Source organism: Notamacropus eugenii, chromosome 4, assembly GCF_028372415.1.
Source record: "Notamacropus eugenii isolate mMacEug1 chromosome 4, mMacEug1.pri_v2, whole genome shotgun sequence".
Taxonomy (NCBI): domain Eukaryota; kingdom Metazoa; phylum Chordata; class Mammalia; order Diprotodontia; family Macropodidae; genus Notamacropus; species Notamacropus eugenii.
In genome coordinates, this window is record NC_092875.1 from 365,160,444 (window position 1) to 365,173,263 (window position 12,820).

Consider the following 12,820-nt stretch of genomic DNA (forward strand, 5'->3'; position numbering starts at 1 on the left):
TTGTACACAGGCACGTAACTATTCACACGTTGTCTCCTCCATTAGAATGCAATATCCTTGAAAGCAAATATTTTGCCATTCTTTGTATCCCCTGCACTTAGAAAAATACTTAAAACATAATAAGTACTCAATACATGCTTCTTGACTGGCATTGACAATTTTATCCTTTTCAGTGACTTCAATTATCCCTTCTATGTAGATGAATTGTAAATACATACACACACACACACACACACACAAACAAGCAGACATATACATATTCATCTCTGATTTCTCTCCTCAATTTGAGTGTATTTTCCACTGCTATTAGTTCTACTCAGATGTGCCACCGGTACCAAAAACTTAATGTGCCCCCAAATTAAATTAATTATTTTCTTCCCTAAAGCTGTACCTCCTATGAGCTTACTTGCTTCCATTGGTGATTGTAGTATTTGCTAGTCATCCAAATTCAAAACTTTAGCATCATCTTTGACCCTTCTCTCTACCTTTCTCACCAATCCGATGCCAATCCTACCATTTATATCCTGATAAAACCTATTGTTGTCTTTTTGTTGTTTAGTTGTTTTCAGTTCTGCCTGACTCTTTTGTGACCCCATTTGGAGTTTTCTTGGCAAAGATGCTGTAGTGGTTTTCCATTTCTTTCTTTAGCTGATTTTACAGATGAAGGAACTAAGGCAGAGTTCTGAGGCAGAAAGTGACTTGCCCAGGGTCACCTAGCTAGTGAGTATCTAAGACGAGATTTGACTCAGGAAGATGAGTCTTCTTGACTCCACAACCAGCACTCTATCCACGGTGCCACCTAGCTGGCAATTCCAGACTCAGACACTCAATAACTGTGTGATCCTGGGCAAGTCAATTAACCCTGTTTGCCTCAGTTTCCTCATCTATATAATGATCTGGAGAAGAAAATAGCAAAACATTCCAGTATCTTTGTGAAGAAACCCCAAATGTGGTCACAAAGTGTCATGATGAATGAAAATGACTAAAAACATCACTACTCTACCACACTACCAATATCATCCATTTTTCATATTCTCTCTCTCTCTCTCTCTCTCTCTCTCTCTCTCTCTCTCTCTCTCTCTCTCTCTCTCTCTCTCTCGCTTTCTCTCTCCCTCTTTAAGAGCTTCCAAACTGTTTTTCTTTTGTCTCCTATTTCTCTCCTTTCCAATTCATCCTTCGTACAAATATGAAATTAAGCTTCCTAATGCTCAGATCCAACCAGGTTTAACTTCTGCTCACCTTCAATGGTTCACCAAAATGTATAAGACAAAAAAATAAATTGCTTAGCCTTATATTTAAGGGCATTAGCAACCTAGCTCTTGCCTATCTTTCCAGCATTATGCTTATTCCTTAAATATGCTTTCTTTACATCTCCATCTATTAAAATCTATCTCTTCTCTTAAAGTGCAAGTTCTATAGAATATGTCATCTGGAGAAGAAGTAGCTTCTTCATCTCCAAAAAATACTGAAAAAAATTTTCAGGTGAATGGTTCCATAGTAATTGTCAAAGTCAAAAAAGATGGGTAGGAATAATTGGTAACTCTCTATTCAGTTATTTGTTAGCTTTACATAAACAATACAGAAGCCTGATCTATTCCAGGGTATCTCTATGACATGACAGAAAACCTCACCAGACATGTCAAACCTAATGATCACTACCAATTTCTGGCAATTCTTGTGGGCTCATATGATACCTGCCCCAGAAAGACTCTAGAGAATATTTCTAAGAAATATGAAATCTAAGGCAGAACAAAACAAAAACTGTAGCCCTTAAAGATGCAGGTGGCATTTTCATCATGTCAGTAAGGATTCAGGAGAAAAGGTCAAGACTGATAGGTAAAAAACAGGCTAAGAAAATATCTGAGAATGATATTTGTATTTGTAATTCTAGATTATACTGCTTAAAATAGAGAATGGTCTCAGTCAGGTATGGAATATAATTAACAAGAGCCAGTAAAAATAAATATACTACAGCCTTTGGATCTAATAAAAAAAGGCTATTAAAATGAAAGGGAATGAAGTGGGAAAATAGCATGCAAAAGCTGTGAATTGATCCAGGAATTCTGGGAAAGTAATTTGTCATCATGCCCACAAAACTACTAAACTGCTTAATATTTGACCAGGAGATGCCAGCTACTAGACCTGAATCTGAAAGAGATCAAAGAAAAAGGAAAAAGTCCTTTATATGCAAAAATATTTATATCAGCTCTTTTACATCTGCCTATTAAGTGAGTTCATTCAAATGGGAAAAGACTGAACAAATTATGACATATAAATACCATGTAACACTATATCATCTTATAAATATGATAAAAGAAGTGGTTTCAGAAAAGCCTCAGAAAATTTGGTTAAATTGATACAGAGTGAAAAGAGCAAAAATAGGAGAATGATTCATATTATAAGAAGAATATTGTAAAAGATGAACAGTTTTAAAGACATTAAAAGTCTAATGACTATAGGATCAACTTTGATTCCAGAGGATGATATAGGCTGCTACCCATCCTCTGAAAGAGAAGTGATGGACTAATGAGATACATTTTCAGGCATGGCCACTATTGGAATGCATACTCCTTGACTATATATAGTTTTATAAGGGTTTTCTTTTTCTTTTTTTCTAGAAAGTGGAAAGAAAGGAGAAGTTTAATGCTTGAAAACATAATTTAATTATAAATAATTAAATCTACACACTAAAACTAAAGCTAACTCCTTAATTTCCCACAAGATGTGTTACATGATGAAACTCTAAACACTTTTTATCAAAAAGAAAAAAAACTAAGGTGGTACCAAAGAAGTTAGTATATATAGTAAAGAAAGGAGAATAGCAAGAGATGACAATATGCAAGAAGATATCCAGACATAAAATTCATCACTTTTGATGATGTGTACACAGGGAAAAATTATGGATAACAAGATAAGCAAACTAAATATCCTAGAGATGAACGCAAAGTTGACCTTGCAAGTACCTCTGACACTTGTTGGAATAAGAATTATCACTGGATTATAAATCTGGAAAGGAATACTTTGAATAGGTAATAAAGTAGAACATTGTAGTAACTTTATGCATTAAGTAGATATACTCTTGTAAGAAGATATACACTCCAAGGTGAGAAAAAAGAAGAGTAGAAACATTTTCATGAAGATCAATGGAATAAAAAAGGAGAAGATAATACTATAGGGGGTAGATTATATACTGCCTAAATTTAAAAAAAAAAAAGATGAGACAAGGAGTTTAGAAAACAGGACACAATCATGATATGACCATGTATTATTTTAGTGATGGGGAATTTCAACTATCTAGAGCTCTCTTTGTCCCAAAAGCAGAGTAGCTGAGAGACTGGCTTAATGGGGATTTCATCCTTGTTCTGTTTGTTCCAAAGCACAAAACTTGGAGTAGCAGGTTTACATTACAGAGATGCAGCTTTAAAATGGACAAAAGGAAAAACTTTCTAACAGTTAAATCTATCACAACACAGAATGGGCCCTATTAGGAGAAAATAGGTTTTCCTCACCAGAGTTCTTCAGGCAAAGGTTGGATGAGCACATGCCAGCTATACCCTACGAAGAATTAGACTAGATGACCTTTGAGGGCACTCCAACTTTACGTTTCTTTGATATGATAAACAGACTGGTCAGAGAATAGCAGAATATGCCATATAAGGATCATTTCAAAGAACTGAGAAGGGAAAAAAAGTGGTATGGAGTAGGGAGGGAAGTGTTCATGATAAGCTTAATATAAGATAAAATCTGTTAATGATTAGAATTACCCAAGAGTACAATGGTCTGACTACAGAGAGAGTCCTCTACCTCATTGGAGGTCTTTATGAAGGGGATGGGTTTTACTGAGGGTATGGTAGAGGAGAACTTGGTCAGATGTAGGCTAATCTAGATATCTTCGAGGTTCTTTCAAACTCGGAGACTGATTCTGTGATTATTAAGAAACACAGAAAAAAATGCGTCAAGTACATACTCAAGACATTTATTGAGCAAATACCTATTCTATCCAAATAGAATGTTACCAACTCATTACCTTTTCCTAGGTTTACTTCAATATATTCCACAGAGTCAAATGTATTTATGAGGTTTTAAAAGCAATTCAATAGATAGCTTTGGTATGCTAACAAATAAATTGCTACAATTTAAGACAGTACTTAAAAATATGAGAGAGAGTTAAATAAATTTCCAACCAATTGCCATGACAACTCTTCCCCACTTCACAAAAAGAAAATAATGAGATGATAACCAAGGCACTAGAAGGGAAAAAAAAACTGCAAATGTTTAGGAAAAGGTGCTGAACGCGATCCCAAACATGAGCCATTTCTTTAATATATTTTGAACTGCCTTGTACTCCTTTATCTATCTCAGTCATTCAATATAGACTCCAAAGGTCTAGCAAGGTTGATCTAAGCTGCTAGAAACTTAGTTTGAACTGATATGACTACATTTATTTAATAAAATCTACATAGCCCATGTTTCAATCTTTCCTATACTTGGATTACAGGACACCTAGCTAGAGATACTAATGGGCAAGCAATAAACAAAGAAAATGAATATTCTCGATAATTTACAGTCTAATTTTCATGATTATTAAAATTATTTCACTCTGTTAACTTTCCAAATATATACTTTAAAGCCACTTTTGACTCTCTTATTACTCTGTCCTGGAAAAAATGCACTTCTTTGAATGAAAGCTACAGAGAGTTTAAGACAATACCATAAGACGTTATTTTCAAATGGCGTTAAGGGCTCTAAAAATGATGCTCATGATAATGATGACGGTGGTGGTGGTGTTGATAGCACTTATTTAGTGCTTTAAGGTTTACAAAGTATTGTTACATGCATTATTTCATCCTATTCTCAGAACAATCATGAAAGGTAGATACTATTATTTTCTTCATTTTATAGATGAGAAAACTGAGAGAGAGAGGTCAAGGGACTTGCTCAGGATCACAAAGATAGTAAGCATTTAAGGATTAGCAGTCGGATCTTCCTGAACCCAAGTCTAGCATTTTATGCAGTGGACCATTTAGATGACTTTTTAAAGGGTTATGTAGCAGGAAAAAAAAGCCCTGGAATTAGAGTAGCAAGACATAGGTGGGAAGATGTGGGTAACTACTTCTATGACTTGGAGAAAGCCATTGAACTTCTCTGAACCTTGGTTTCCACATGTATAAAATGAGACGCTTCAACTAGACGCCAACTAAAATCCCTTTTAGCTTTAAGACTATAATACTGACCCTATAGTATTCAAATATAATTCTGAAACTACCCCCCCAAAAGGAAAATCAGAGGCTCTCCCTCTGGAGAATTAAGCATGCATCTATTTGTGAGTTTACTTTTCGACTACAAAAATGTAAATGATAACCCCTTGAAAATAAATGTAAAAGACATGTTCAAAAGTCTAAAATAACAAACAGCTCTGATCGTTTTTAAATGAAAAAGTAAATATTCGTTTCCCCAAATGATTCTGACATAATTAAAATGAAATACTATTCCACAATTTAATTTTACTCACCTCGAGTCAAATTGCATCAAATCTTAAATTAAGAACAAGAAGAAATTATATAAGCCAAAGAAAGATTCTTTCAGGAACATTCACAATAATCCCCACTACTTCCACTATGTAATTGTTGCATTGACCTTTTATAAGAGTGAGAAACTCTTCATGTTTTATTCTGTTTCTCTGTATATCAATCTTCAGAGTAAGCAGCAAGGTGAACAAGAACTTGTGCTCTTCATATAATCCTCGGGTGGCATATTTATAAACCTCATAAGTCATGTGTTCAATAATATTAGCAATTCTCTTGCTTGTAATTGGACTCTTGATAGACCTACCAAAAAGAACATTTAAACTTGGTTTATTTCACTGCCCTTTTCAATTGTCTACTTTAAAAAAAAAAAATTCTCCAATAAAGAATAAGTAACCTTTTAGAACCTATTCTCATTTCCATATATCAAAAGTGTATAGGCTGCCCATTACAGTAACAACAGTTCTCTCCAGCTGAAATAACATAAGGCACCTCACCTTTGTCTAAATTAAATTGAACTGCTGGACGTTAACTCTTTTGATAATATTCTGGGAATTTTTGAGTATAAACACACTAAACCAGAAGCTAAACAATCAAATTTCTAGAAGATCTAACTTTTTTATCTGAATATGCAATGTCAAATCAGAGTACATAAATTAATTAATTTTACATATAAATGGAAAAGGAAGAACCATATTGTCAAAGAAAAATTATACTGCTATAATCATAGAGCCTTAGATTTAGAAGGTCCTGAAGAAGCCACCTAATCTAGTCCTTCTAAGACATCAATTCCCTCTACAATATCCATGATAAATTTTTTATCCAGCATCTGCTTTTATATATGTAATAAAAGGGAGCTCACTGCGTATTAAGGCAAGCCACTCCATTTTGAGACAATTGTAATTATTAGGAAGTTTTTCTTTATAGAGGAGGGTGGTCTGCCTCCCTCTGGATACCACACATTAGTAGTCCTAGATCTGCCCTCTGGACACACACACACACACACAAGAAATTGCTTCTGTTTGCTTCTCATGTTGAACAACAAAGCACAAACAAACACAATAGGCCTTTACAAGTTTCCTCTAAGCAGCACACATATTTAAGTAAGCACTTTCAAGGGAGAACAGGAAATTGGATTAACAAGATTTGTGGAACTCACAAAACCTTGGTCAAACTATCTAGAATCCTTAACAGCCAGAATATAAATACTCTGGCTCTATGGGTGTAAAAATGTCTAACTTTTTGGCAATAAGCGCGTTGTTGGAGATGATTCTGGGAAGATGGTGTAGGTCAAAAAACTTCTGGCTCTCCAAATTTCCTCCAAGGAAAAAAATAGAACATTTCCTCAGAGTGAATGTAGAGCATTGGAAATAAAACAAAAGTTTGGGTAAAGCAGTTGTTCTCCAAGGACGACCTGAAAGTGCAAACACCTGAGAAAAGTGCGAATACCACCCTGGTCAACTCTGTGGAATCAATAAAGAACAAGCCCTGGGGGCAGCTGGGGGTGGGAGGCAGCCTCAGCCTTAGAAACCTGCATCTCTCAGACAATGTGGGGATCTGACAGCTGAGTAACAGAAGGTTGAAAAATCTTCCACTGTGTAGGGACACCAAGTACATCTGTGCTGACCAGATGTGTCCTGGGCTGGGGTGCTGCTGCTGCTGTGGGGGAGGAGTTAGCACACACCTGGTGAGTGCAGTAGCAGAGGGGCAGGGACCTTGCTGGCCATGGGTACTTGCAAGAGAGCAAAGTCCTTGATTTTCTTTCTAGGGTAGAGGACAGTTTTTGTTTGCAGCCACCTGAGGGACCACAGAGAGCAAGATCATTTGCAAGACAGCATAGCCCTGGGCTCTAGCCATGGTTTAGGAGCAGAGAGGAAATCCACGGTTGAATCCCAGGACAGATTTTAGAAAATAACAACGAGAAGGACCTGAGGCTTAGGGTATCATTCCCCATACCTTAGGAGTAGAATTTGATTATAATAATAACTGTTAAAAAATGAAACAAAGAAAAAATAAAACTGAGCAAGCAAAGGAGAAAGAACCCAACCATCATAGATATTATGGAGATAGAGAAAATCTGGGTTCATATTCATAAAAAGATAATGGAGCTAACAAACCACAACTTTTTCAATGAAATATGAAATGATCCCAAGCACAAAAAGAGTTTTTGGAAGAACTTAAAAAGGACTTTAAAAGTCAAATATGAGAGATCAAGGGAAAAAATAGAAATCAGTGAGAGTAATCCAATTAAAATCAAGAAAATTATGAAAAGAAAGTCAACCAACTGGAAATAGAGAATTAAAAACTTAAGGAAGAAAATAATTCCTTGAAAACCAAAAGAGGGCAAAGAGAAGCGAAGGATGTTCGAAAACACCAAAAATAATTTAAAAAATAATAACTAAAAAATCAAAAAAATGAAAGATTGATGAGATGTAAAACTTCTCATCAGAAAAACAACTGATGTGGAAAACAAATGGAGGCGAAATAACGTAAGAATAGTTGGACTACCTGAAAATTACAATTTTAAAAAAAGAAGAATCTTGACACAGTCTTATAAGAAATTATCAAGTAAAATTTCCCTGAAATTCTAGAACAGGAAGGCAAAGGAAAAATAGAAAAAAAAATCCAACTATTACCACCTGAGAGAGATCCCAGGAGGAAAACTTACAGGAATATCAATGCCAAATTTCAAAGCTCCCAAGTTCAGGAGAAAATATTGGAAGCAACAAGAAAAAAATTAAATATCATGGATCTACAATAAGGATTACATAAAACCTAGCAGCTAATACATTGAAGGACTGTAGGTCTTGGAACACTATATTTCTTAGAGCAAAAGAGCTGGGGTTACAGCCAAGGGTAACTTTTCCATCAAAGTTAAGTAAAATCCAGAATGAACAAAAAAATAGACATTAAATGAACTGAAACGCTTTCAGCTGTTTGTGATGAAAATAGTAAAACTTAAGGGAAAATATGATGTATAACATTCAGGAGAAACATAAGGTAAACATGAAGAATTGATTACAAAGGACTCAATAAGGTCAAATTGTATACTACTTATCTGTTAAAATATTATCAATTATTTTATGACTTTTTTTATTTAGGTAGTTTGAAAGAAACGTCTTGAGCTGAGTTGAGTGATGGAGTGATTTTAAAAAAATGAAACTATTGAAATTAAAAGGAGCAATTATCTCATGCAAATGAGACATAACAGGAAAAACTGACAGATGAAAGCTAGTGGGGGGAGAGGGTGGGTAATGCTGAAATATTACTCTCATTGGGAATGGGTTAAAGAGGGAACAACACATATATCTAGAAGGCTTTAAAAGTCTTCTAAATTCAGAAAGAAATAAGAGGGCCAGGGGATAGAGTAGAGGGAGAGGATGAGGAAGAGACTCTTGGGGGCGTGAGTAGAGTAAGGAAAAGGAAGCTAAGGTAGTGGATAGAAGTAAAGTGGGCATAAGTAATTATAGGTTAGAATGTGAATGGGATGAATTTATCCATAAAATAGAAACTGATGACAGATTAAAATTTTGAATTCAACAATGTGTTGTTTTCGGGAAATGCTACAAAATGAGAGATATACACAAAGATAAAATAAAGGTCAGGAGCAGAATTTATTATGTTAAAAAAAGCAGAGGTAATAATCATGATCTCAAAGTTAAAACTAAAATAGAGTTAATCAAAAGAGAAAAGAGGGAAACTACATTATGCATCAGCAATATTATTGAATATTTTAGACCATTTAAAATAACTAGACAACATAAAATACCTAAGACTATCCCTGCCAAAACAGACACAGAAACAATATGAACATAAACACAAAACATTTTATACAAATAAACTCATATCTAAATAACTGAAGTAAGATTTATTGTTCATGGACAGGTAAAGCCAATATAATAAAAAAATGACAACTTTACCTAGCTAATCTATTTGTGTAACGCCATTCCAAATTACTAAAAAAAATCTTAATGAGTTAGAAAAAATAACAAAGTTCATTTGGAAGAATAAAAGATCAAGAACTTCAAAGAAATCAGGGGAAAAGATGTAAGGAAGCAGATTTAGTAGTATCAAACCTTAAACTAAATTATGAGGTGAGAGCAGTGTTGAAGTACAAAATGCATAATTTTGTTTATTTTAAATTAAAATTTTCTTGGATAAAGTCTATGCAGCCAAAAATAGAAGAAATGCAGAAAATTGGGACATAATTTTCATAGACAATCTCTCAGATGGGAAGTGATGGGGTTGGAATATTTCTGTATTGAATGTATGACATTCATACATTCTGTATGAAATGATGAGCTGGTTGATTGATAAAAACATGGAAAGACTCATACATATGAAGGAAGATGTTATCCACCTTCAAAGAAACAGATGACAAGTGGAAATAAGTATAATATGGTGTTATATATATGCGTATGAGTTTATATATGAATATATGTACATGCTTATAGATATCTATATATATTTATATGTGTCAAGCATTAAGCATATATACATATGCATATATATTAAGCATTATGTACATTTTATGGGTGTATGATATGTATTAAGCATAGACGCATGCACAATAATGTATGTGTATTCACACTTAATTGTAGCCTTCTTTGGAGAGTGGCATGGGAAAAAATTAAGTAAAAAGTACACAGCAGAGAACAAAAGAAAACCTACAAGGAAGCAAAACTGGACAACTCTGAAAACAATGTGAAGTATTTATTATATAGATTTTCTTGAAATGGAAATTTATTGTTGCATATTGAATCCTTTGATGTTCTGCTGTGTCCATGGTAATATTATTTTTTTCTTATTTTGTATTTAAGTTTAAAATAAACACAAAAACTTACAAAAAATTTTGCTGTTATTGACCCTGATCATTTAATGAAAGGAATAGGTCTTTGGGTCTTCATTACCTTCTCACCAACTAAGGCTTTTTAATGATCAAAAAAGTGAACTTGTAGGTATACCCTTTTCACAAATGGAGGACTGGCTGGGAACATGCAAGTTCTTGCCTCTCATTTAGAGTTTTTAAAAAATTTCTATTCTTCTTTTGGGTCTAGTCTTTCTGGTCTCTGCTTGGCCACTCTCTCTCCTTTGTTATCTTCCTCATTAGAAATGACATACAAACAGCAGGTCTTAGTCACTTGGTGTTGGCCTATTTCTTGCTATTTATTTTAGAAGAGCTTGCTTGTCCTAATGTATTTTTTTTTCTGTTTCTTGGTAGAGTGTGACATCTGCTTCATTTATCTATTCATATCTTTGAATAGGATGACCTAGGATTCTTTTACTTTAATTTTATTTCATCTTAAGTTATTTTATCTCGTTTGTATTTTGAAGTGCTTATGTTCTTTTCCCTTTATTCATTGATTTTATCTTGCTGCTTAAAACTGAAGCACATTTTGTTTACTGCAGTTATTATAAGAGTCATAACTAGGAATTTAGGGGCATGAAACAGTCAGTCACCACCAACTGTGACCAGCTCTCTGGGGATGGTCAGGGAAGAGAGGAAGGAAAGCAGCTTAAGGTTGGTCTGAGTAAATCACCTTGGATACCAGTCTGGGAGAATGTGTGGCAAAGAGAAGGAAGCAGCATCTGATATTGTTATTTACTGCTAAGCTATGTGGTCTCTATGCTCCAGGCATCTTCTTTGGCTGCTCTCCATACCTTGGATGCTCTTGTTCATCATCTCTGGCTCCTGGTTTCCATGGCTTCCTTTACGTCTCAACCAAAATTACATCTTCCACAGGAAGGCTTTCCTAACCTCTTCTAAATAAATCTAGTGCCTTCGTCTTTTAGTTATTTCCTATTTATCCTGTTAATAGTTTGTACACATTTGTATGGTTACTGTCTCCCACATTAGATTATGAGGCTCCTTGAGGGCAGGACTATCTTTTTTCTCTTTTTGTATCCCCAGAGCTTTGTACAATATCTAGCACATAGTAGCCACTCAGTAAATATTAAACCAACTTACTGACTGGCTCTGTGTTGCTAAAGGACTTCTAGTGATTTCAGGTGACCAACCTTTGGGAGACCTAACACCTCTAAATTTTTGTTGTAGTTAAGTTGTTTTCAGTTGTGTTTGACTCTGTGAACCCTTTTGAGCTTTTCTTAGCAAGGATACTGGAGTGATTTGCCATTTCCTTCTCCAGCTCATTTTACAGATGAGGAAACTGAGGCAAACAGGGTTAAGTGACTTGCCCAGCATCACACAGTCAATAAATATCTGAGACCAGATCTGGACTCAATCTTCCTGACTCCTGGTCTGACACTCTATCAACGGCACTACCTAGCTGCCCATTGAAGTTATTTGACAATCCTAAAAATAAATTTGGAGAAGTAGAGGAATATATACTTGGCTCTTCTCAACAAGTCTAGCCTCAGCTCTCAGCTCCACTTGTAACACAGCTTCTTGTCAGTTTCTAAGAATGGCATGTTTTCATTTACTTGTTTAGGTTTAATGCCTGCTTTCCACTGCAGTACTCCCCAGATTCTAAGCACATATTGACATTTAACAAAAATGTATACACCGTAGGCCATTTGGAACAATCCACGGTGTCTATATACTTGTAATTAAAATTAGCAAGTAACTGGCAGGACCCACTGGTAGAAAATTCAGCTCAGCTTCCCTTGTATCATAGTACCTGGCCAAAGAAAGGTCAAACAACCCCAGAAACTGTCGTAGTGAAGTCTGATACATCACATTAACCACACTCATCTCTGTGATGAGGAAATAGAGTATGCTTCCCCTCGTTGCCACTGGTGGGGAAAAAAAAAAGAACAAAGACCAAGGTTATACTGTATGCAAAGTGAACAGATTACACATAAAAAATAGATAAGCCTAAGTTTAAGTATGAAAGAGTAATTATTTTGATTTGCATTCCTAATCAAAACCAACCAATGTTTGCCACTAGAGCACAGCAATATGAATTTATTGATCAATTTAAGCTTAAAATATATAGTTCATGGAAGTCATTAAAAAGTACAAAAACCAGTCCTATTTTTCAATGGTATTTTCTATCTTAAGATCTCTAAGTCCTTAATAAATATGTATTATCTTCTCTTTTTTTAAGTAGGGAAAGGAAGCAAAAAAGAAGATGAAAAATTAATCCAAGAATTGCCAAAAAAATTTTCTGCCCTGAGGCTTAAGGTGCAGCTCTTTTGAGCTGTGCCAGAGTGGAACCCATCTACCAACAATGCCTCAAATTTGGCAGTAATTATTTATGGTTAGTCTCTAAAGCTAAAGAGAGTAGCCCTCAGGCTCGGATGAAAATTGGCTCTTCTTATCCAAAGATATTATG

General features: G+C 34.9%; 1 protein-coding gene across 3 annotated transcripts in view; it reads right to left on the reverse strand.

The window, feature by feature from the left end:
• DNAH5 (dynein axonemal heavy chain 5) overlaps positions 1-12,820 on the reverse strand; it is a 420,121-nt gene that overhangs the window by 52,155 nt on the left and 355,146 nt on the right. For all 3 annotated transcript variants that reach the window (XM_072605437.1, XM_072605436.1, XM_072605435.1), the window contains exons 67-68: positions 12,164-12,278; positions 5,638-5,828 (exon numbers count right to left, since the gene is read on the reverse strand). In XM_072605437.1, the coding sequence (XP_072461538.1) occupies positions 5,638-5,828; positions 12,164-12,278 (306 nt within the window). The remainder of the gene's footprint in view (positions 1-5,637; positions 5,829-12,163; positions 12,279-12,820) is intronic.